The sequence below is a fragment of the Canis aureus genome, chromosome 1 (genome assembly GCF_053574225.1).
Source record: "Canis aureus isolate CA01 chromosome 1, VMU_Caureus_v.1.0, whole genome shotgun sequence".
NCBI lineage: Eukaryota > Metazoa > Chordata > Mammalia > Carnivora > Canidae > Canis > Canis aureus.
In genome coordinates, this window is record NC_135611.1 from 107636098 (window position 1) to 107659036 (window position 22939).

Genomic DNA, 22939 nt, shown 5'->3' on the forward strand with positions numbered 1-22939 from the left:
GATTTTATTTATTTATTAATGAGAGACACACAGATTGAGAGAGAGAGGCAGAGACACAGGCAGAGGGAGAAGCAGGCTCCATGCAGGGAGCCTGACGTGGGACTCGATCCGGTGTCCCCAGGATCACACCCCGGGCTTCAGGATGCACTAAACCGCTGCGCCACCAGGGCTGCCCCATTCAGCCTGCCTTACCTTCCTCACCACACTGAAGAGACGTTTCCCTATTATTCACTTGTTTTCAATCTGTCTCCTCTCATGGTGGGGGGCCAGAATAATGGCCCCCTGAAGATGTCCACTAGAACCTGTGAATGTTCCCTCACATGGCCAAAGGGCTTTTGCAGATATGGCCTACTTCTCTTGAGATGGGCAGATGATTGTGGATTGAGTGTTTGTAAGTGAAGGAAGGAGACGAGAGGATCAGAGTCAGAGTGATGCCTTGGGAGCGGCCATCGCTGGCAATGAGTGATGGGGGGGGGCACCTGGGTGGCTCAGCTGGTAAAGTGTCTACCTTGTGCTAAGGTTATGATCCCAAGGTCCCAGGATCGAGTCCCACATTGGGCTCCCTGCTCAGTGGGAAGCCTGCTTCTCCCTCTGCCCTGCCCCCCCTACTCTTGCTCACTCTCACTTTCTCAAATAAATAAAATCTTTAAAAAAGTGACGCAAGGTCACAGGTCAGCGAAAGCAGGTGCCTCTCCAAGTTGGAAAAGGTAGGGAAATATATTTTCCCCTTGTGCTCCAGATAGGAACGCAGCCCTGCTGACACCTTGATTTTAGCTCACTGAGCCGCATTTCAGATGGCTGATGTCCAGGACTGCAAGATAAACATTTGTATTGTTTCACTTAAGTCACTTTGTTATAGCAGCGACAGGAGCCTGATACACCTCTGGCCCACTGGGACATCACCAGCTCCTGAGGCCAGGTGGTCTTGCTCCTGGGGGTCCCCTCAGCACCTAGAACAGCGCCTCGCTCATAGTGGACGCTCAGTGGGTATTTGCTGTCCAATTGGAGGGCTGCACAGACTAGGAGCTCCTGCCCTGGCCAGAGATGATTGGCTCAGAGGTGGACGCCTGACTCACGCTGCCCAATCAGATTCCCCGTGCTACTTCCACAGATACCTGTCAGTAGTGGTGGAGGAGGAGGAGGAAGGAGAAGGGTGTTGTGTGTGGCCCCTGGTGGTTGCCTTGTTAAAGCAATGGGATTCCTAGGAAGGACACCGAGACAGCCCATTGGATCCTAACGGGAACTGTCAAACTATAGGAACTAGAACCTTCCAGGGATTTTCCTCCAGCGTTGCCATCCCGGTGTCTTTTCTTTCCAAACAAATGTCCAGATCCTGGGAAGGGTAATTATTCAGTCCAGCCTCAGATGCTGACAGGAGGCTGCCTATTCTCACTAGCTTCGTGACCGAATCAACCTCTAGTTAACAGCAACACTACGCAGGTCAAGTCCCGTGTACCCGTGGAGTCAACCAGTCCAGTTGGAGCTATTAGCTCCATTTTACAGATGAGGAAACAGGCTCAGAGCAGTGAAGCAGTTTTCCTATAAAGTCACATCGCTGAAAGGAGTGACTGAGGCAGATAGGTAGGGCTTGGAAACACCAGAGGTGGGTACCCAGCTGGCTCGGTCCATGAAGCATCCTACTCTCCTGACCTCGGGGTCAGGAGTTCAAGCTTCAGGTTGGGTATAAAGATTACTTAAGAAAGTAAAAAAGACAGGAGCGCCTGGGTGGCTCAGTGGTTGAGAGTCTGCCTTTGGCTCAGGTCATGATCCTGGGGTCCTAGGATCGAGTCTCGCATCAGGCTCCCCACACCTGCTCCCTGCTTCTCCCTCTGCCTATGTCTGTGCCTCTCTCTGGGTCTCTCATGAATAAATAAAATCTTAAAAAAAAAAAAAAAGAAAGAAAGAAAGGAGAGGAAAAAGAAAGAAAAAAGACCCCAAAGATCATGTGCCCACAAAAGACTGGTTCTGGTTCCTGCCTACATTTGGGTTCTCAGGAACCTGGGGCACCTCAGATGTGCGTCTTGCTCTATTTTCTGTAAGATGTCTCTTACAGAAAATTCCCTCTTATCCTAAGCTAGCAGGAGTGGGTGCCTTGCATCCAAAAGAATTCTATGACTGATGTGCCAGAGCCACTCAGATTGGCTCATGGAGTGACTGCTAAAAATTCAGGAATTCCGTCAGCTTGTTTGTTGTTGAATCATCTAGAGCTTGCAATCGGACATGATGGGAGCATTTACACTGCAGGAATTGGCAGATGTTACTTACCAGGGCTTTTATTTTATCCCAGAGAGCCACTGTGTTTTATTTTATACCAGCACACCATGGGTCCTGAAATAACGCGTAGGCAGAGAAAGTCAAAGAGCAAGAGTGGCAGGATGGAGAGGACCAGGGGAAACAAGAGGCCCTGGGGCCCTGCCCGGGGCTTCTCAGAGTTCCCTTTATCTGTTGCACAAACACTGTGTTGTACTGGAGCCAGCCCACCCGGCTGCCGAGATTCAGAACTCAAATGGCCTCAAACAGACCAGAAGTTGCTACTCCCCCACTTCCTCCCCTCAGAAGCACAGCCAAGGTTGGTCAGAGTTTATTGGAGGGCATGAGAGTCATAAAAAAAGAAAGTTCCAGGCTTCTGGTGTCTGTCAGGGTCCATCTCTCCCGTGTCCAAGATGGAGCAGGTGGCACTCGGGCATCAGTCCCCCATGGGCAGCCACAGGGCCTTGGTCCGTGCTGCCCGCAGCCCCAACTCTGGGCCTGCCCCCTTGGCCTCCTGATCCCAGGCCCGAGGGCAGCCTCTGTTCACCCACACCGGCTTCAGGTTTCCTGCTGAGGCCCACTCCACAAACTGGGAGCCCTGGTATGAGAAGGGGGGGGGGGGATTGGCACTTCCATAAGCTTCTTGCCAAGCAACTGTTTCTTTGACAATAAGGACTATCACTGAGGGGCCTGACCCCTTGACCTAGGTTCTGTTGCTTACAATGCTCAACTGTCACCGGCAGACCTTCCAGATGCTGAGGGAAACAAGGCTGACCTTTGTGGTTAGGGGATTTCCTCCCCATTAACAGCCCACATTCAAAGGAATGGGGCCTGCCTGATGTTCTTGGTGACAAGGAGTTCCCCTGTTACCATCAGAGGGTGGACTGTGGGCCTCTGGTTCTGCTATTGGGGTGTGGTCCTCAGCAATGGGTTGTCCAATGAGATGAGGTCTTTAGGCTGCACAGGATCCCAGGCCCTTGTTGCTATGCTAAGGAGATCCCCTTCCTTAGCAATGGGGCTCTAAAGGGGCGGGATCTCAGAACCTGGTTGCCAAGGAGTCTCTCCTCCTTAGCAATGGGAGCTTGGAGGGGGCATTGCTCTGCTTCCAGAAAAGGAAGAGGCTGTAGGTGAGGTTTAAGATGCTGAAGAGACAGCACAACAAAGCGTACCTGTGCAGATCCGAAGTACCACAGGGCCTGGATGTCCTGGTGCAAGGCCAGGCAGCGGGTCAGGTGGTCCCGGTCTCCGGTCACCACGTTTACCAGGCCTGCTGGCAATAAGGTGGCCATATCCTAGGGGATGGGAGAGAGAGTTGTGGGGGGAAGGGTGTCAGAGACCCTGGAGGCAACAGTCTGGGTGAGGAATGAGCATCCAGGGAGGGCCCTTGAGGCTCCTGGAAGGAATGATATCAGGATCATGACTGGCGAACGCTTGAGGCCTGGACAGAACAGTCACGGGGTCCATGAACAATGCGGGCTTGGACCACGGGGGTTGGGGTTACCACGGTTACCAAGGGGGTGGGGCGAGTGCAGGCCTTAGGGCACCTTCCACCCATCTGCTGCCCCAGGGACTGCTGGGAGCAGCACCAGGAAGGCAGCAATTGTACCTGGCAGACCTCCAGGGCGGGGATGGGACAGGCCCCGCTGGGTACCAAGACTACAGAGTTGCCGTGGGCCAGGGCGGCGGCCAGGAGAGACACGAAGGCAAGCAGGGGCCACTCGTCAGGGCACACGATGGCCAGCACGCCCAGTGGCTCCCGCAGCCGGAGCACGGGGCCCTTCAGCTCTGCCACCTGCAGGGACAAGCAGACGAGGTCATGGGCTGGGCATAGGAGCCTCATCATCTGCCCCTTTCTTCCTCTCCCCATCTTTGCTTCTCTGTAACAACTCTAATGATGATTCACCAGATAACAAGACAGAGCGGACTGGAGACAGATGGTTGGCTCTGCCACTCACCAGCTGTGTGACCTTGGGTGAGTTACTTAACCTCTCTGGGCCTCAGTTTTCCATCTTTCAAATGAGGCTAATGGTGTTTAACTCAGAGATTTATTGTTAAAATGAAATAAGTTGGGATCCCTGAGTGGCGCAGCTGTTTAGCGCCTGCCTTTGGCTCAGGGCGCGATCCTGGAGACCCGGGTTCGAATCCCACATCGGGCTCCCGGTGCATGGAGCCTGCTTCTCCCTCTGCCTATGTCTCTGCCTCTCTCTCTCTCTGTGTGTGACTATCATAAATAAATAAAAATTAAAAAAAAAAAAAGAAATAAGTTAATGTGTGTAGAGGGCTCAGAACATGACCCGGGTTGGTTTCTGTGTGTGTGTGTGTGATTTTTTTTCTTTAAACTTTATTGAGGGGCATCTGGGTGGCTCAGTGGTTGAGCACCTGCCTTTGGCTCAGGGCGTGATCCCAGAGTCCCGGGATCGAGTCCGACATCAGTCTCCTTGCATAGAACCTACTCCTCCCTCAGCCTATGTCTCTGCCTCTCTCTCTCTATGCTTCTCATCAATAAATAAAATCTTTATTAAAAAAAACTTTATTGAATATAATTTTTAATTTATTTTTTATTTTTTATTTATTTTTGAATATAATTTTTTAAAAGATTTTTATTTATTTATTCATGAGAAGCACACACACACAGAGGTAGAGACACAGGCAGAGGGAGAAGCAGGCTCCCTGCAGGGAGCCTGAAGTGGGGATGGATCCCCAGACTGAGGATCATGCCCTAGGCCAAAGGCAGAAAGACACTCAACTGCTGAGCCACCCACGCACCCCCTTTATTGAATATAATTGACATTCACTAAACCACACACATTTTAAAGAGTACAATTTGATAGTTTTTTTAAAGCAACTCTACACCTTGACCTCACGACCCTGAGATCAAGAATTGTATGCTCTACCGACTAAGCCAGTCAGATGCCCTCAATTTAATAAGTTTGGACATCTATCTGTATCTGTGAAATCATCACCACAATCAAGGTAATGAACTTTACCCCCCAAAATCTTCATCTGCACCTTTGTGATGCTTCCCTCCTGACTATTTGAACCCTCTCAGTCCTCAACCACTGATCTGCTTCCACTCACTATAGGTTAATTTCTATTTTCTAGAATTTTTTAGATACAAAATCATATATTCTGCACTATTTTTTTAAAATTTGGCTTCTTCTTTTTTTTTTTTAAGTTTTTATTTATTCATTCATGAGAGACACAGAAAGAGAGAGAGAGACAGAGACACAGGCTGAGGGAGAAGCAGGCTCCATGCAGGGAGCCCGATGTGGGACTCGATCCTGGGTCCCCAGGATCAGGCCCTGGGCTAAACGCGGTGCTAAACCGCTGAGCCACCCAGGCTGCCCATTATTTGGCTTCTTTCACTCAGCACAGTGACTTGGAGATTCATCCACAGTGTAGGACTGCTGAGTAGGAGGCTACTGTTATAGATGTAGCACACTCTACTTATTTAATTTTTTTTAAGATTTATTTATTTACTCATGAGAGTCAGAGAGAGACAGAGAGGCAGAGACACAGGCAGAGGGAGAAGCAGACTCCCTGCAGGAAGCCCAGTGCAGGACTCGATCCCAGGAGCTTGGGATCATGACCTGACCCAAAGGCAGACACTCAACCACTGAGCCACTCAGGCGCCCCACACTGTTTATCTATTAATCTATCAAAGGACATTTGGATTACTTCAGCTTTTTATTTTACTTATTGTATTTATTTGTTTTAAAAATAAACTCTATGTCCAGCATGGGCTTCAGACTCACTACCCCCAAGATCAAGTCACATGGTCTACTGACTCAGCCAGCCAGAAGCTGCTAGATTGCTTCCAGATTTTAGCTACTGTGAATAATGCTGCTATAAAATTTGAGTGTAAATCCTTATATGGATTATATGCTTTCATTGTTCTTGGATTAAAACCTAGGAATTAGGGTGGCTAAGAGGTTAAGCACCTGCCTTCAGCTCAGGGCGTGACACTGGTGTCTTGGGATCAAGTCCCACATCGGGCTCCCTAAATGAAGCCTGCTTCTCCCTCTGCCTGTGTCTCTGCCTCTCTCTCTCTCACTGTCTCTCATGAATAAATAATTAAATCTTAAAAAAAAATCCTTGTATGGATTATATGCTTTCATTGTTCTTGAATTAAAACCTAGGAATAAGGGGTGCCTGGGTGGCTGAGGTGGTTGAGCATCCAACTCTCGGTTTCAGCTCAGGTCATGATCTCAGGGTTGTGAGATTGAGCCCCATGTCAGGCTCTGCACTCAGTACAGACTCTGCTTGAGATTCTCTCTCCCTCTGCCCTCCCGCTCGTATTCTCTCTCATTCTCTCCACCTAAGTCAGCCTCACTCCAAAGTCCTTGCTCTAACCCCTACCCTAGACTGCCACCCTGTCTGCCCATTCACAGAACCCTCTCACCTGCAACACATGGCCTTGGGCCTGGGCGCGGGCCCCCCAGGCCCGAAGCTGCCTCACACTCAGCTCCACCTCCACCTTGGCGGCCTTGAACTCCACTCCATGCCTCTCCAGCCTCGAGGCTAGGGCAGACTCCCGGCGCTCCAGTGCAGTTGCCAAGGCCCACAACAGGGACGCCCGGGCCCCTGGGGACTGACTCACCCAGCTCGGGGTGGAGGGGAGACAGTGCAAGTTAGGGGTTAGCTTATTGGTCCTGGCTCTTTCCAGTTATCCCTCCTCTATCTGCTACCTCTGCCATGGGGCTCTGGCCCCATGGCCCAACTCCCTGGGGAAGGGAGCAAGGGTGTCAGCCTTGGGAGCTTGTATCTCATAGCCCACCAGTCCTCAGGACCCAGACCCCATATACCATCAGTCCTTGGGGGTCTCAGACCACCCTCTCTAATGCCCCATGACCTCTGGGTTTTCCCATGTGATTCCTCTTACCCAGGGGTAGCCTGGTGAGCAGCCTCCACAGCTCCTCGGATATCCTTGGCTCCACCCTCAGCCACATAGCTGTGGAGTTTGCCTTGTGAATCCTGGATGGGTCTGGAGCTCCGGGCCCCAGGAGCTTGGAATCGGCCCCCGATGAAGAGCCCATAGGGGGCTGTTGGGCTGGATTGGGGTGAGGTGTGGAGGTGGGTCCTGGGGCCTGGTCCACTCATACCCCATGCTCTACCCCAGTGAGCCTCTGGGAGAGCACGGTCCATCATTTAGCAGAACTGAGGCTCTCATAGGCACAGGTGGTGAAGCCAAGAGATCCAGAATGCAATTCTGGGCAGCAGCCAGGGAGCCCTCAAGACAGTGTTACCAAACCGCCCTCCAGGCCCCAGGGAGCCTGCCATAACTTCCCTTCTCCCCTTCCACATCTCCAGGGATTCTGGGAGTTGCAGCCCCTGGAACAGCTCACCTGGGTCCTATTTCAGGCCCAGCTGGCAGGGTTGAGGGGACAGCGAGACCAAAGGTGTCATAGTTCATACTCTCGGAAAAGTAAGCCAGCCGGCCAGGGGTTCCTGAGGGCCGCAGATACTCATACAGACCCTGTGAGAGGGGTAGTGTCAAAAGCACACAAGGTGGGCACAAGGTGGATAAAGGGGATGATGATGGGGTGGAGGAGGGGTTCACTCACGTCGAGGCCCCCGTGCCAGGAAGACCCGCTCTCCTTGCAGCCACCTGTGGGCACTTCAGAGTTTCTAAGGCCGTGGGCGTTGATCCAGACTGTGCCCACCTGGAGCCTGGGCAGGGAGGAGGGGGTATGGATACCACATGAGCAGGAACAAAGGTATAGGGGCCTGGGAGTCAGAGCTGGGGTGGGCAGAGACTCGGAGAGAATGTGATGGAGACCTCAAGGCTGAGAGAAGGAGCAGAAGCTTGGGCCCCCCCACAGGCTGCCTCTCATGCCCCAGTGGGTGCTGACTGACCCGTAGCCCAGCTCCAGGGCCTGCCCCAGTCTCTCACTCCACACACTGGCACTGCCTCCTCGGGGCGTCCTGTTGGCCATGGCCAGGGCCTCCTTCGCTGTGCGGAATCGGGAGGCTGCCACCACAGGCCAGGGCACCTGGAAGAGGTGATTATGGAGCTCAGGTGGCCTGGCTAGCTCCTCCTTCCAACACCCTACCCATTAGGGAACCGGCTAACAATCATCAGCAGCCCCCAGACCCAGTCCCCACTGGGGCCTCTGCAGGTATGGTGTTGCTGCCCAGGTCTGGCTGCACATGGGTGGATGGAACAGGATCTCTAGGGCCCTAGAGGGCTTACCTCTGCCTGGCTACATGGGGAAGCTGGGAGCAGGTCAGAGACCAAAGTTGGGGGGAAGAATGGGCTGTCTGAAGGCACGTCACCAGCCTGAAACACCTAAAGAGAAAGAAACAGATCTACAACTTCACTTCCAATCTCTCCTCCCTCAGACCCAGGAATCAAGATCCCTAGCTTCTCCTCCCTCAAACCCAGAAGTCCAGGCCCCCAGCCTCCTCCATCAGACCCAGGAGTCCAGGTCACCAATCTTTTTACCCTCAGACCCAGGAGTCAGATTTCCCCCTTCCCTGGCACCTTGGAGTCTGTGACCTTTGCCCACCTGTGCGCCCTCACTCCGGGCCTCACGCACATAGCGCTGGGCCAGGTCATGTGCAGCAGCCCCTCGAGCCCCCATGTCCACAGCCCCATCCAGTCCTCGACCGGCCCGAAGCCGTGCCATCCGCTCCTGGAGCCGCCTCATTGTCTCGTCCCACACAGACTCCTGGATCAGGAGCCTGAGGCCCCCCTGTCAGGAGAAGGGATGTCAAAGCAGGTAAGGTCAGGGCCAGCACTGAGGGAACGTGCCCCCACAGAGGGTTGAGACTTGGGGATGTCCACTGATCAGAGGAGGGTCAAGGAGGGATGGCTGGGGACCCTAGAGACTCATCAAGGCCCCACATCCAGGCAGGAGGCAGAGTTAGAGAAGTTGGTGATTCAGAATGCAGACAGGTTGGAAAACTAGGGACATGCACACTCAGAAAAATGGAGGGAATCTTTAAGAACAAGAGACATGGGCCTCCTGCAGAAACAGGAGAGCCAGGACATGGAGATTCAGAAACCCAAAGTGATAAGGAGTTCCACACATGTATTGGTGCAGAGAGAGAATATGAGACACAAAGAACCAAAAACTACAATCAATGGAGAGACATGATGCTTTGAGGTCTGGAGATGGACACGCATGGGTCCCAGGACTTGGGGGCCCACAGGTGCACGGGCCTCACCGCGCTGCGGTCGGACCAGGCTGCATCCACAACACCCTCCACCGCGGAGTCCACATCCGCTGCCTCTGTCAGCACCAGCAGTGACTCGGTCCCCAGGGCCAGGCCCAGCTCGGCACCCTTACCTGCCAGGGTCCGCCGGAGGGCACGTCCTTCCTGTAGGACCCCCACCAGATTCAGTAGAAGGAGGGGCCTCCGGGCCTCCCAGCCACATTCTGTACCCCTCCTAACCCCGAAAATACCTCGACAGCTCCACAGAAGGCCACTTTCTGGACTCTAGGCTGGGAGGCTAGGACAGGGCCCAGGGATGCAGGGCCACTGATCACATTGAGGATTCCTGGGAACGAACCTAGCTCCCCTGCCAGCTGGGCCAGCAGAAGGGGTGTCGGGGAGGCTGGGGGCACGAGGACCACCACAGTACAGCCTGGAAAAAGTGGGCAGCTCAAAGACCCTGGAGTTTGGGCCCCCAGGCCCCTCCTCCCTCAGACACGGAAGTCCTCACCCCAAGCCCCCTCATCCCTCAGACCCAGGAGTCCAGTCCCCCAGCTCTCTCCTCCCTCAGACCCAGCCCATCAATTACCCACAGCCAGGGCAGGGCAAATCCTCCACATCATCTCAAGAAAGGAGAATGTGGGTGACAAGATGAGACCGACCACTCCTGTAAGAATAGATAAGAGGACTGGGACAGGTACTGCTAGGTCATGAGGGAGGAAGGCGCTGGGAGCCAGGACTCCTGCTTCTCACCCATGGGCTCCCAGCCTGCCAGCACCTCCTCCTGGGTGCATGCTTGGACTGCATGGTACTGGAGCAGCTGCTGGGCCAGTGGGACATCCTTGTCTCGAATCTCTCGAACGGCTCGCCCAGTAACCAGGGATTCTAGGGTCCAGAGCAGCCGCTGGTGCTTCTGGATCATCTTGGCCAGCCTGCAGAGAAAGCCAGGGGGATAGTCATTTCCCACTGCCCTTCCATCACACAGTCCCAGAACACCTCCTCTGTACTTGGACTACAATCCTTATGATCTCCCGGGGCATCCCTGTCATTTACCAGGGGGGGAGAGCAACAAAGACTCATGGGAAACGTAGTCCAAAAAACACAAAGCCTGAGGGTGCCCTGTGATGATATGGGCCACCTGCAACCCCCAATGGTGCATGGAAATTGAAGTTTAACCTCTAATCTCAGTCGTATTCTAGAAAATGGAATGTTTGTCTCTAGGTGGCCCAAGAGTGTGCTGGAAGATGGAGCCTCGATAAACCCCAGGGATATTCTGGGAACTAGAACTTCTTCATTACTAGTCCTGGTGTATGGATGTTTTCACTGCTAAAGGCACCAAGGCATGCTGGCATAGGAGCCTGAGCTACCCAGTAACTCAGTGAGATATCGGGAAATAGAGGGTCCTCACAGTTTCAAGTGGGTGATGGAGGATGAAGTCCTTTCCCACCTCCCATGGTCCAAACCTCAATTCCATCACCTGATCAGATGCTGGGCCCGGGAAGCTCCAGGGAGTCCGCTCCAGTTCTCGAAAGCCTTCCCTGCCGCTTCGACTGCAGCCACCACATCCTCAGCCTGTGCCTGGAGGCAACTGGCCAAGCTCTCTCCTGGGGGGATGAATGGAGGCACCCCAGATGAGACGAGTGGGGGGATCCCATGTCAGAACTGGAGGGGGCTCAGATTTCCAGAGCCCAGGTGCGCCCCAAGGCAGAAAAGCTTGTCCCCCATAATCAAGGAAAGGATCTTAGTAGAGAGTGATCTCAAAAAGCATTGACAGGCACGTAGAACGTAATTAGGATGACTGCTAATAGGAAGAGCGTTTTTTTCCCACTGGCTCCACCCTGCCTTCAGAGCAAAGGGAATGGGGGGTTGCTGGGAGGTAAGGCTGGCCAGGGATACAGATGCCTCTCTCCCCCTGGGGGTCACCTCATACCTGTGATGGGATCCTGGCAAGGCACTGAATTCCTGTGTTCTGGCTTTAACCACTTTCCACTCACATAGTGACCCAAGCGTCGGTCCTGGGTGTCCAGCCAGGCCTGGGGGAGGTGAAGACAGTTTGGAAAGGGCTCTAGGAGGCATATGGGGGAGCTCAATTCCCACCTAGAATCCTCTGGGAGGGGGATACCTGCACCCCTTTGCCCCCCTAATTCTTTTCCTGTGTAGAAGAAAAAGTGTAAAATATATTATAATCTAAAATTCATCACATTAATCATTTTAAGTTTTTAAAAAGTTTTGAAAAATGTTTTAAAAAGGTTTTATTTATTTGAGACAGAGAGAGAGAGAGAGCGAGAGAGCATGCAAGCATGAGTAGGTGGAAGGGGCAGAGAGGAAGAAGCAGATTCTCCACTGTGTGGGGAGTCAGAAGTGAGGCTTGATCCCAGGACCCCAAGATCATGACCAAAGCCAAAGGCAGATGCTCAATCGACTGAGCCATCCAGGCACCCCTCATTTTAAAGCATATAATTTATTAGCATTTAGTATGTTAACAACATTGTGCCACCATCACCATGATCTAGTTCCAGAACATTTTATCCCCTCCAAAGGAAACTCAGTCTCCCTTCCGCCTGACACTAGTCCCTGGCAACCACTAATCTGCTTCCTGTTTCTCCAGATTTGCCTACTCTGGATTATTTCTCAGAAATGAAACCTTACAATCTGTGACTTTTTGACTGGTTTCTTTCATCCAACACAGTGTTTCTGAGGTTCATCCATGATTTGCTTGTATCAAAACTCCATTCCTGGGGTGCCTGCCTAAGTGGCTTAGTCAACTAAGCACCTGACTCTCAATTTCAGGTCAGATCATGATCTCAGAGTCTGAGATCAAGCTCGGCTGGAAGCCTGCTTGATTCTCTCTCCCTCTGCCCCTCCCGGCTCTCTCTCTTTAAAAAAGGCTTCATTCCTTTTTTATGACTATATGATATTCCATTGTCTAGATAGGTCACATTTTGTTTATCCATTTATCACCAGTTAATGCATATTCAGTTTGTTTCTGCCTTCTGGTTACTGTGAATAGTACTGCTTGGAACACGCATGTACAGGTTTTTGTTTGAACACCTGTCTTCACTTTTCTTTTAAAGATTTATTTATTTATTTATTCATGTGAGACAGACACAGAAAGAGAGAGTCAGAGACACAGGCAGAGGGAGAAGCAGGTTCCCTGCAGAAAGTCGGATGCAGGACTCAATCCAGGGATCTGGAATCACGCCCTGAGCCCAAGGCAGACACTCAACACTAAGCCACCCAAGCGTCCCAATTTCTTTTGGGCTTATGTACCCAGGAAGGGAATTGCTGGGTCATGTATAACTTACGGAGGGACCACCAAACTGGGTTCCATGGTGGCTGCACAGTTTTACCCTCTCACCAGCAACATGTAATGGCTGTCCTACTGACTTTGAAATGTGGCTTAATAAAACCCTTTCTCAAAAAAATAAATAAATAAATAAAATAAAATAAAATAAAACCCTTTCTCCTCCATGGAGAAATGACCTCAGGTCAGGTTTCTATTTCTCAGGAAACCTGAGACAATTCAGCTGCATTACCAGTCATCAGTGACCCCTGAATGGTCCACCACACCTGAGTAGGACAATTGAGAACACGCCATAGATATCAGTGGGAAGCCAAGGCATTGGGGCCTTCTGGAGTGCTCTGCATTCCTGGGCTTGGGCACATACCTTGTCACAACCCTGGAAGCATTGCCCGTAATACTGTATCAGGCAGTGATCAGGTCCTTTTTTTGGGAGGTGGGGTTTTTAAGCCAGGTGGTTTATGCATCCAATGGTGTGATGCCATTCTCTCCCCCCTTAGCAGTCATCACTTTGAGGAGAGATATGTACAGAAGACACAGGCCTGCCAGGCACAGCTTATTTGGCTGTTATGTGTCTACCTGAGCCCAAGGCACAGCACACAGGCATGGTAAGCCTGCTATGAAGTCCCTAGAGCTACAAATTTGAATCCTGGCTCTGGTACTATTGTGCAACCCTAGCCAGGGTGTTATAATACCCTGGCCTTGGCTAAGCCATCTGGAAGATGGGGATAATCACAGCCCCTCCCTACTTCACAGGGCTCTGGCGAGGATTAAGTGCATCAGTGCACATAATAAACTCAGAGCAGCACCATGTAGGATTTCCTCTTAATCTTACTGCACCTAGCCTTCCATGTCTGCTCCATGTTTCTCCCCTTGATCCTGTCTTCCCTAAATCCTGGAAAAATCCAAGACACACTTTCCACTTTTTCCTTCTACAATTGCTCTCTTCTTAGCATCCCAAAGCCACATTCTCCCAATTTTCCTCTTACCCTGCCAATTGGTTCTCTCATTTTTCTTTGAAGGAAAATGGTGAGTCAGAAGTTTCAAATCCAAATACCCCCAGAGAGGGTGCCTGGGTGGCTCAGTCAGTTAAGCGTCTGCCTTCAGCTCAGGTCATGATCTCAGGGTTCTGGGATGGAGCCTGGAGTCAGGCTCCCCGCTCAGCAGGCAGGGGGTCTGCTTCTGCCTCTTCCACTGCCCCTCCCTGTGGCTTGTGTTCTCTCACTCTCTCAAATAAATAAAATCTAAAAAAAAAAAAAAAATCCCCAGAGAAAGACACATTTTTGAAACCGTTGGGGATGTATGAATCTGAGTTAGCCGTTGGAGGATATTAAAGAATGACCACTAATGTGAACAGTAAGAAATAGCTAGGAAGGGGTGCCCTGGGTGGCTTAGTCAGTTAAGCATCCAAATCTTGATTTCAGGATAAAGTTGCGAGATTGAGCCCCTCATTAGGCTCTGTGCTGGGTGTGGAGCCTGCTTAAGACTCTGTTACTACCCCTGCTTGCATGCTTGCTCTCTGGTGCGTGTTCTCTCTCTCTCAAAAGAAAAAAAAAAGGCTAGATAGTTATGTCATGAGATGAGTCCTCATGTGTTACAAATGGGGATTCAAATATTTCTGGGAAACTAACATGACATCTGGGATTTAAATCATTCCAGAAAAAAACAAAAGACAACACTGGACCAAATGTTGGTGATTCCTGAAGCTGAGTGACAGGTAAGAAGTAGTTTATAGTATTAAGTACCCTGTGGAAGTTTGTAAACTTTACCTGCCCCTGCCAAAGAAAAACAAAACCCTAAAACAATGTCCACAGTCCTGGCACATCATGTTAGTGTGAGAAGAGGGGCTGGTGGAAACTGGGAACACACGGTTTGTCTAAAAAGATAGTCACTATTGAATCCAGATGATTTTTGTCAGGGAATGTGAGCCAAACATTGCCAAATTTTGGGATTTTATTTTCAAAAGAAGCTGGAATCTGGATGTTTGCAGGGGCTTGACCACTAATTCACATTTAAAAAAATAAAGTGCAGGCCAAAGAAAACAGTTTGTTGGTTGGCTCTGGCCCACACACTCTAAGTCTGAGACCTTTTCTTGGGAGGTGGTGTGGGAACTGTGGGCTGTGGAATCCCAGGGCTCAGGTTCCAATCTCAGCTTCATCCCTTTTAAACTGTGTTGAGTGTGAGCACATTACTTATCCTTCTAGGCCTCTGTGTGCTATCACTAAAATAATAACAATAATCCCCTCTCACAGCTGTTCTGGGTATTAAATGAGATCACACTGTGCACAGAAGCTGGCACAGAGAGGGCACCCAGGAAATATAAGCTACGATCACATTATCCCTATTTCAGTATATTCCATCTCTAGCCAACCTCCAAGTGTGAGAATTGTCTGTTCTCTATCCCAGATCCTCACTCTCACTGTTCAGCTATCTTTCTACACTGGGGACTCCCAGGTCCCTGTCTCCAGAGGTGAAGACACAAGCCCAAGTAGCATGTGACTCCTGTCTGAGGCTGTCCCCGTCCCTCACACTCTCACCTTGCGCTAATAAAGCTCAAGGCCCTTCTTTGGAACCGTTGCCCTCCTGGGTTCACTACTGGTGGTAATGGCGGTGGGGAAGGGGGGACAGAGACAGCCAGACCCCAAACATTGCTTTGCCCTCTCCACCCCCCACACGGCTTCTCCTCTATCTCTGCCTGAGGTGCTCCTATCCATCACAGTCCGCTCCAGGCTCTGGCCTCATCTTCCACTTGGACCCTTGTTCCAGCCTCCTCTTCTCTCCTTGAAGAAAATCCTAAGGGGGGGCGCCTAGGTTGCTCCGTGGTTGAGCGTCTGCCTTCGGCTCAGATCGTGATCCCAGAGTGCTGGAATCAAGTCCAGGCTCCTGATGGGTGGGTGGGGGCCCTGTTTCTCCCTCTGCCTGTGTCTCTCATGAATAAATAATAAATAAATAAATAAATAAATAAATAAATAAATAAATAAATATCTTAAAAAAGAGAGAGAGAGAGAAGCCTAAGCTGCTCATTCCGGAGTGCTAGGAGACCCCGGGGGGGGGGGGGGGAGGGGAGGGAGTTCAGGAGAGCCCTTGGGGGTTGGGGTGGATTCTGAAGGGCCTCGGTAATTACAGAATGCGAAGCACCCTACTCATCCACAGGAACTACAGAGGTTCTGGGGGACCCCAGGCATCACAGGAGCCTCACGAGGACTTGAAGAGGCCCTGGAGGATCATGGGAGCCCCAGAGCCCCACGGGGATATTCGGAGGGGCTGCGGGTGATGATGGTAAGTTGTGAGGTACCCTGGGGCTCCTAAGATCCTAAGAGCCCCGCAAGTATTGATGAGGGACCCGATGAATCACGGGGGCCCCCACGGGAGTTCGGCGGGGTGGGGCGCAGGAGCCACAGGAAGTTCCGAGGGATCACAGGAAGTCTATGGCGATTCCCAAGGTCCCTGGAAAGAGCGGGGGTGCCCCACAGGAATTCCGAGTCCTGGAGGATCACGGGAGGTTCTTGCGGGGGCCCGGAAGAATCACAGGAGCCCCTCCCGGGGCTCTGAGGAATGGGGGAAACACCACCCCGAGGTCGGCGCAGGGGGTTCGAGGGTTACCCCGAAACAAGGGTGAAAAGGGGGGCAGCCGCAAAGGATCAAGGGAACGCCCTTCAAGGGTGGGTCCTAAGCGGCGGCCGGAGTCACAGGAGCCGAGGGGCGGAGCTGCTGGGCTGCCGCGGTGGATCACGGGAGTCCGCGCGCAAAACAAGACCCAGAGGCCTGCGGAGGGGGGATGGGCAGCGCCGAACGGCAGGCCCTCACCAGTGCGCATGCGTGGCTCTCAGGCACGGGTCCGTACTCCAGCGTGGCGAAGATCTCTCGGGCGCTGGGCCTTGCACGCGTCGCAGCCATCACCCGGGCGGGCCGCTTTCCACCAAGGAGTGCGGGGCGCTCTGCCCAGAGGAACTTTGAGGTCGAAGGGCGGCACCGCCCCCTCCAGCCCGGGGGCGGGGCTACAGGAGATAGAGTGTAATCCCGCCTTGGGTCCGGTGACCCCGCCCATGCGCCCGAGCTGGGAAATGTGGTTTGGAGCATGCGCAGTCCTCAAACCGAGGCGGGGCCGGGAGCTGGGACGGGACGGAAATGTGGGTCCCTTGCAAATAGGAAGGCGCCAGATTTAGGAGGGCGGCCGTACTGGGGTGTCTTTTCTCCGCTCTGTTCATATGGAGGGCAGGAATTTAAGCTTTTCGTCCGAAGTACCTTTGCTAGAGAATCTAGTCGAGCTCTGGGACGAAGCGATAGTTCAGAAATCAGAAGGGAGTCTTTAGGATGGACACTGATATTAAGGTTTTAAAAGTGTGCCAACCTGAACTGCTCAGTAGCTTGGCAAGATGTGTGGAAAAGAGAAGTATGGCTTTAATCGACACAGGAAGTGTGGCATTCAGATTTAGGTTCAGAATTTCGTTTTGATTGGTTGAAGTGAGGGGCGTGCCTTCAGCCTTAGACTATGATTGGTCGGGACGTAATGAAGTTGTGGGATTGATGTCTGAGCCTTCGCCGTAGACGGAAGCGTGGTTTGCCCAAGTCCTTGGTTACAGACTGGAAGTTTGGCTGTCACTTACAAGTTTAGCACATAGGACTTAGAGAGCATCTGAAACTATTGACTCCCAACAGATTGACAACCGTATCTGGGCTGAGTGGAATCATAGTCTCAGGACGGATTCTTAGATTTTCATACAGAATAGTGGGTGTCACGGGAGTCGGTTGTGGGTCTGGCCGCAGGCCACAGCTTGATCCCGGCGAGGCTTTCCGCGCCACGTCGGGGTTGCTGAGGACGCCTAGGTCTCTTCCTGTAGGGCCATGGCGGACTCGAAGCTGCTGGTGCCGGAGCTGAGCGAGGCAGAGAAGATGGGTGCTGACACCGCGCGTTTCGAGGAGCTGCTCCTGCAGGTGCGGAGTGATGGGCTCCTGGGTCTTTGAGTGTTCAGGGGATGTGTGTGTGTGTGTGTGTGTGTGCACGCACATGCATGCCCGCGGGTGCTCAGAGATGGAACTTGATGCCCAGAACGCACTTACTTGGGATTGTGGGTTTGCTCAACTTGGGATTGTGGATGCTCAACTTACTGGGGATTGTGGGTTTGCTAGGCTCTGGAAGAAATGCAAGTGGGCCTAGGGTTGTTCTCAGGGGTCCCCAAAGGAGGAGAGGGACATGGTATGTTTTATTTTTCACACATCTTATATGCATAAAATTTTCTGTTAAAACTTTGAAGAACAAATGAGGGTCTGATAGCACAGACGCCATGCCTGAAGGTTGTTGTTTCCTTTACACAGGCCTCCAAGGAGCTCCAACAAGCCCAGACAAGCAGACCAGAATCTACACAGATCCAACCTCAACCTGGTGAGAAAGGCAGAAACCCAGAGAGAGAGAGAGAGGGATGGAATCTCAGAGAGAGGTGGACAAAGACTGGGGGCAGGGGACACAGGAGGCAAGAGAGAGGCACAGTAATGGGGTACAGAGGCCTTGGAAAGGGCTTGGGACAGAAATCCAGAGAGAGCAGGGAAGGAACCAAGATCTGAAAGAGAGGAAGAGGAGCAGGACAGGCATGACTAGGAGGACAGAAACACAAAGAGAGAAAGAGATCCCAGGGGTGGGGTAGGGAGCCGACCCAGAAAGCAGAGAACAGATCAAGAGAAGAATGGAGACTGAGGAGGGAAAGGCTGGAAATCGAGATTCATGTAGACACTCAGGACAAACCCATTTCTACCAGGTTTCTGCATAAAGACCAACTCTTCCGAAGGGAAGGTTTTCATCAACATCTGTCACTCTCCTTCCATCCCTCCTCCGGCTGACATGACTGAGGATGAGCTGCTTCAAATGCTGGAAGAAGACCAAGCTGGGTTTCGCATCCCCATGAGCCTGGGAGAGCCTCATGCTGAACTGGATGCAAGTCAGTGCCCTTGGAGGACCTAGGGATCTAGTTCCTTAGATCCTTTCTTCCCGAGGATCCAAGATCCAGGACACTCCTTCCTCAGGACTCAGAAATCTGGCCCTCCTGTCCTTATCCTTTTCCCTTGACATATACTTAGCCTCCTGGGCTTCCAGTACCTTTTGTGTGGGGCAGTCCTGGGTTCTGCCCACCTGCCCAAGCTGGCACTTCTCCCCTGCCCTACCCCATGGTAAGGGAGAGCTGGGCAGGTGTCAGACCAGCTCTCAATCTTGCTCCTTCACCTTTCTTCCCATCTCTATTTCTATGCCTTGACTCACCTGTCTCGCTTGAGTTTGTCTCAATATGCTCGTTTTTTCAACTCACATATGTCCTCCATATGCCCTCACATATTCCCTCCGAAGCCTCATGGGACCAAGCTTTGGGTAGTGCCATTGAGACACTCCTAGTCTTAGTTGAGGGTGGAGGAAACAGATGCGATTGCAAGATGGTGTGATTTGTGCTGGTCTGGAGGGGGCGCTTCACCCCATACCGTGGGGGGTCAGGGAAGGCTTCCTGGAGGAGGAGGCATCAGATTTGAAGGCACAGGAGGAGTTCATCAGGCCAAGACAAGAGGTTTCTAGGCAGAGGGGATAGGGAAGTCTAGAGGTTGGAGAGTGATTGAATTAGGTTGGTCAGTAATGGAGAGATAGTAGAAGAAATTTAAAGGGACCAGGTATCTAACAGAGGAGTGAGCATCTCTCCAGGTGGGGAGAGCAGACCACATGGGCCCTCCAACACTGCACCACGCAGAAGGACACTGACCTTTATCTGTAGCACTGGAGAGCCATGGGAGGGCTGTGAGCAGGGAAGGGGCGAGGTCAGCGCTGGGACGTGGTGGGAAAGGACCCGAGAGGAAGAGACAAGAGTGATATGAGTCAGACTTGACAAGTGCGAGTCTTGAGGCCTTACTTTGTAATTGTCTCCGGGTCTCCCTGGTTCTTGCGGCTGCTGGCCTTTACTGGTTTAGCCTTGTCTGTATCCGGCGGTGGGGTTCCCTCGGAGGGCTGGGGGTCTCACCCCCTTTCTCTCCCTACAGAAGGCCAGGGTTGTACCGCCTACGACGTAGCCGTCAACAGCGACTTCTACCGGAGGATGCAGGTTGGGGGCGGGGCTGCGGGTGAGGCCTGGGCCGGGGCCTCTGCCTCCACCCGGAGCCCTCCCGCAGCCTCCCTCTCTCACTCCTAGAACAGCGATTTCTTGCGCGAGCTCGTGGTCACCATCGCCAGGGAGGGCCTTGAGGACAAATACAGTCTGCAGCTGAATCCAGGTGAGGGGCGGGGCCTGGCCGGCGGGAGCTAGGGGGCGGGGCTTGGGAAAGGTGGGGCTAGGGTAGGCGGGGATTTTCTTGGTCCCTAGGCTCTGGACGACTGGGAGAAGGGGAAACTTTCCAAGGTTGGGGATGGGGCCGAGGGTTGGGCTGGCCCAAGAACCAGAAAAGGGGCGGGGTCTGGGTAGCCAGGGGGCGGAACCAGGAGCATCTCCAGGGGACAGATTTTTTTTTTTTTGAGAATACTCTGGGGGGAAAAAAAAAAAAAAAAAGAATACCCTGTGAAGGCCGGGATGTGGCCAGGTCCCTGGCTGCCTCGGAGGGGCGGAGCCTTTCCCTGGAAGCTCTTGCTATGCCAGACCCCCTATGGAAGCGAAAGAAGGGAACCCTTAACCAGTGCCACCTTTGACTTTGAACTTCCTACCCGCAGAGTGGCGCATGTTGAAGAACCGGCCTTTCTTGGGCTCCATCTCCCAGCAAAATATCCGCTCCCAGCAGCGTCCTCGGATCCAGGAGCTGGGAAACCTGTATACTCCTGACTCCCTGAGACCTGAGGAAGGGTGGGCCTTCCGTGGGTTCTCTCTCTCCTGTCTCTCTCTCCCCGTAGGAAGCAGTATCCTGGGGCTCTGGGGACCGGGAGAAGCAGGACTCCCACTGAGAAAGTCCAGCAAGGCAGCGGGGCTCATAGGAGGGAGAAATTTCGGGAAGGATTAGCCCCGGCAAGGACCTGGTGGGCTCTCCTCAACTTTGAGTCTTGTTCCTCCTCAGCCCCGAAAAGCCTCACCTGAACCTTTGGCTGGAAGCCCCTGACCTCCTCTTGGCTGAAATTGACCTCCCCAAACTGGTGAGTGCGTGCTTGGCCAGTGCTGGGGAATGAGATCTAGAAGGGTCTGGTGGTCTCTGAGGGGGAATGAGCTGGGGGCCCCGTCACACCTGTGCGAGACTGGTTAGCCCTGCCCCCTTAGCACAGCTGTCTGCCCCATGAGTCTTTCAGGCTGACATCTGGAGCTGCCCTGAGGGTGCCTGGGACACTCTAAGTCCTCAGTCATGGGGACTTGTAATTCCTATCTCTCACCACCCTTCTCCTGGGAGATTGGATCCTTTATTTTTATTTTTTTATTTTTTAAAGATTTTTAAAATTTATTTATTCATGAGAGACAGAGAGAGAGAGAGAGAGAGAGGCAGAGGGAGAAACAGGCTCCATGAAGGGAGCCTGATGTGGGACTCGATCCCAGGTCTCCAGGATCATGCCTTGGGCCCAAGGCAGGCGCTAAACCGTTGAGCCACCCAGGGATCCCAGATTGGATCCTTTAAATATGGCATCCCAACACAGGAGTCTTTGGTCCCTGGTCTGTATTATTTTTGTCCTGTTGCTGGGCAGGGAAGAGTGGGCTTATTTCACTATATTCCCAGGATGGAGCTCTGGGGCTGTCGCTGGAGATTGGGGAGAACCGCCTGGTGATGGGGGGCCCCCAGCAGCTTTACCATCTCGATGCCTATATTCCCCTGCGGATCAACTCTGAGGAGAGCAAGGCAGCCTTCCATAGGAAGAGGAAGGTACCTAGGGAGATAGGAGGAGGTGTGCAGGGAAGTGGGGGCACTGGGGAGGCCCAGACTCCTGAATCCTCGTTCTCTGTTTCTCCTGCCTCTCCTCAGCAATTGATGGTGGCCATGCCTCTTCTGTCGGTGCCTTCTTGACTGTGTTTCTTTCCGAGCTTCCACGTGGAGAAGAGGCTGGCAGTGGCTTCTCTAAAGTTGAAATAAAAGATTTTGCCTTTGTTCTGTGTCTGGCTAGGAATATGTGGGGAGTGGGAGGGAAGAGGGACATGGGACTGTGTCCTGGAGTCATAGAGAAATCACTGCCCCGGCTATGGCCTCAGCCTCTCCCCTCTAGATCCTCTCTCTGGCCTCCTGGCCTCCAGTCTCTCCCCTCATGTCCCACACAGTCCCAGAGCTAACATCCCCTCTCCTCTTCAGGTCACCTCAGCCTAGCACCCAGGGCATGTTTGGTGTGGCCCTCTTTATACCCTTTTTTTTTTAAGATTTTTTTTTTTTTTTTAATTTGAGAAGCAGAGCACAAGCAAGAGGAGGGGCAGAGGGAGAAGGAGAAGCCGACTCCCAGCTGAGCAGCGAATCCAATGCAGAGCTCTATCCCAGGACTCTGAAATCATGACCTGAGCTGAAGTCAGACACCCCTATGCCTTATTTATTCCCACTCTTCCTCTCACTCAGTCCCATCACACTGAAGGGTATCCTGACCACATTTGTGTTTTGCACCTTCTCTTAGTTTCTGCTGTTCCCTCTACTCAGTGTTGTCTCTTCCAGTAAAACCCAGGAAACGTCGAATTGTCTTGCCCTTTCCTGAGTCCGTTTGGTGATCTGATGCATGCCATCATCATCGCTACCCTCTCCTACCTCTCGTCCTGACCTTTCCTGGGATGGTGCTTTCACATCACCATCACACAAACTGTGTCCCACTTCCTGACTCTGCAAGTACTGTGGACGCCCCCTCCCCTGCCTCCCAAGTCATCCCTTTCAGTGAGCTTTCTCTGATCTCCCCGGGCTGAGTTAGCATCCTACTCCATCAGTGTCTGGTATCCACTGTTACCTCATTGTATGTATGCCCCTGTGGTGTGATGACGCTTTAGAGTTAGTAGGAACTCAGTGAATGTTGCATTAATCAATGATTGACAACTCTCTCCTTCCATAATGAGTCCTGGGAGGATAGGTAAATGGAGGAGCCTCTGTGGTAAATATTGCAAGAACAGCGAGATCAGTGAGGTTAGAACGGACTGAATTGGGTAGGGAGGTAGGGGTAGATGGTGAGGAGGTGAAAAGGTAGGGCTCAGATGGACCTGTGAAGGAGCGAAGTGGCGCCGTGTCCACCAGAGGGCGCCTTGCAGCCTCAGCCTGGTGTCTCAGAACTACAACTCCTAGCAGCCCTCGGTGAGCGCGGCTCTTCCGAAGCAAACGGTGAGGTCCAGTGGCCGC

General features: G+C 52.5%; 2 protein-coding genes across 6 annotated transcripts; one reads left to right on the forward strand and one right to left on the reverse strand.

Annotated features, from left to right (window-relative positions):
• Window positions 1–2565: 2565 nt before the first annotated feature.
• Window positions 2566–16777, reverse strand: ALDH16A1 (aldehyde dehydrogenase 16 family member A1). The gene is made up of 17 exons (XM_077845283.1): window positions 16517–16777; window positions 11339–11441; window positions 10886–11012; window positions 10162–10340; window positions 9998–10075; window positions 9660–9841; window positions 9421–9573; window positions 8760–8945; window positions 8444–8539; window positions 8107–8243; window positions 7815–7920; window positions 7596–7726; window positions 7133–7300; window positions 6653–6854; window positions 3857–4042; window positions 3420–3542; window positions 2566–2848 (listed from the first exon to the last, which is right to left on the reverse strand). Exons 1-17 carry the CDS (start codon window positions 16604–16606, stop codon window positions 2687–2689), a joined length of 2409 nt encoding a protein of 802 aa, XP_077701409.1. The 5' UTR covers window positions 16607–16777; the 3' UTR covers window positions 2566–2686.
• PIH1D1 (PIH1 domain containing 1) lies at window positions 15936–21727 on the forward strand. Of its 5 annotated transcripts, none has more exons than XM_077845316.1 (10): window positions 15936–15988; window positions 17551–17644; window positions 18026–18092; window positions 18463–18642; window positions 19718–19779; window positions 19867–19948; window positions 20379–20508; window positions 20717–20792; window positions 21362–21505; window positions 21605–21727. In XM_077845316.1, exons 2-10 carry the CDS (start codon window positions 17555–17557, stop codon window positions 21644–21646), a joined length of 873 nt encoding a protein of 290 aa, XP_077701442.1. In that variant the 5' UTR covers window positions 15936–15988; window positions 17551–17554; the 3' UTR covers window positions 21647–21727. The 5 variants fall into 5 exon arrangements, with proteins under 5 accessions (XP_077701442.1, XP_077701423.1, XP_077701434.1 ...); XM_077845297.1 differs by lacking the exon at window positions 15936–15988 and adding an exon at window positions 16147–16286; XM_077845308.1 differs by lacking the exon at window positions 15936–15988 and adding an exon at window positions 16411–16545.
• Window positions 21728–22939: the final 1212 nt, after the last annotated feature.

Bases quoted from the DNA above. Each gene is read 5' to 3' on its own strand.
- ALDH16A1 (XM_077845283.1), bottom strand. From the start codon at position 16,606: ATGGCTGCGACGCGTGCAAGGCCCAGCGCCCGAGAGATCTTCGCCACG. The intron at 11,013-11,338 runs GTATGAGGTGAC...TCATCCCCCCAG, and splicing joins TTGCCAGGATCCCATCACAG to GAGAGAGCTTGGCCAGTTGC. The intron at 8,946-9,420 runs GTGAGGCCCGTG...TTCTCCTGACAG, and splicing joins CCTGGTCCGACCGCAGCGCG to GGGGGCCTCAGGCTCCTGAT.
- PIH1D1 (XM_077845306.1), top strand. The intron at 18,093-18,462 runs GTGAGAAAGGCA...CATTTCTACCAG, and splicing joins ACAGATCCAACCTCAACCTG to GTTTCTGCATAAAGACCAAC. The intron at 19,780-19,866 runs GTTGGGGGCGGG...TCTCACTCCTAG, and splicing joins ACTTCTACCGGAGGATGCAG to AACAGCGATTTCTTGCGCGA.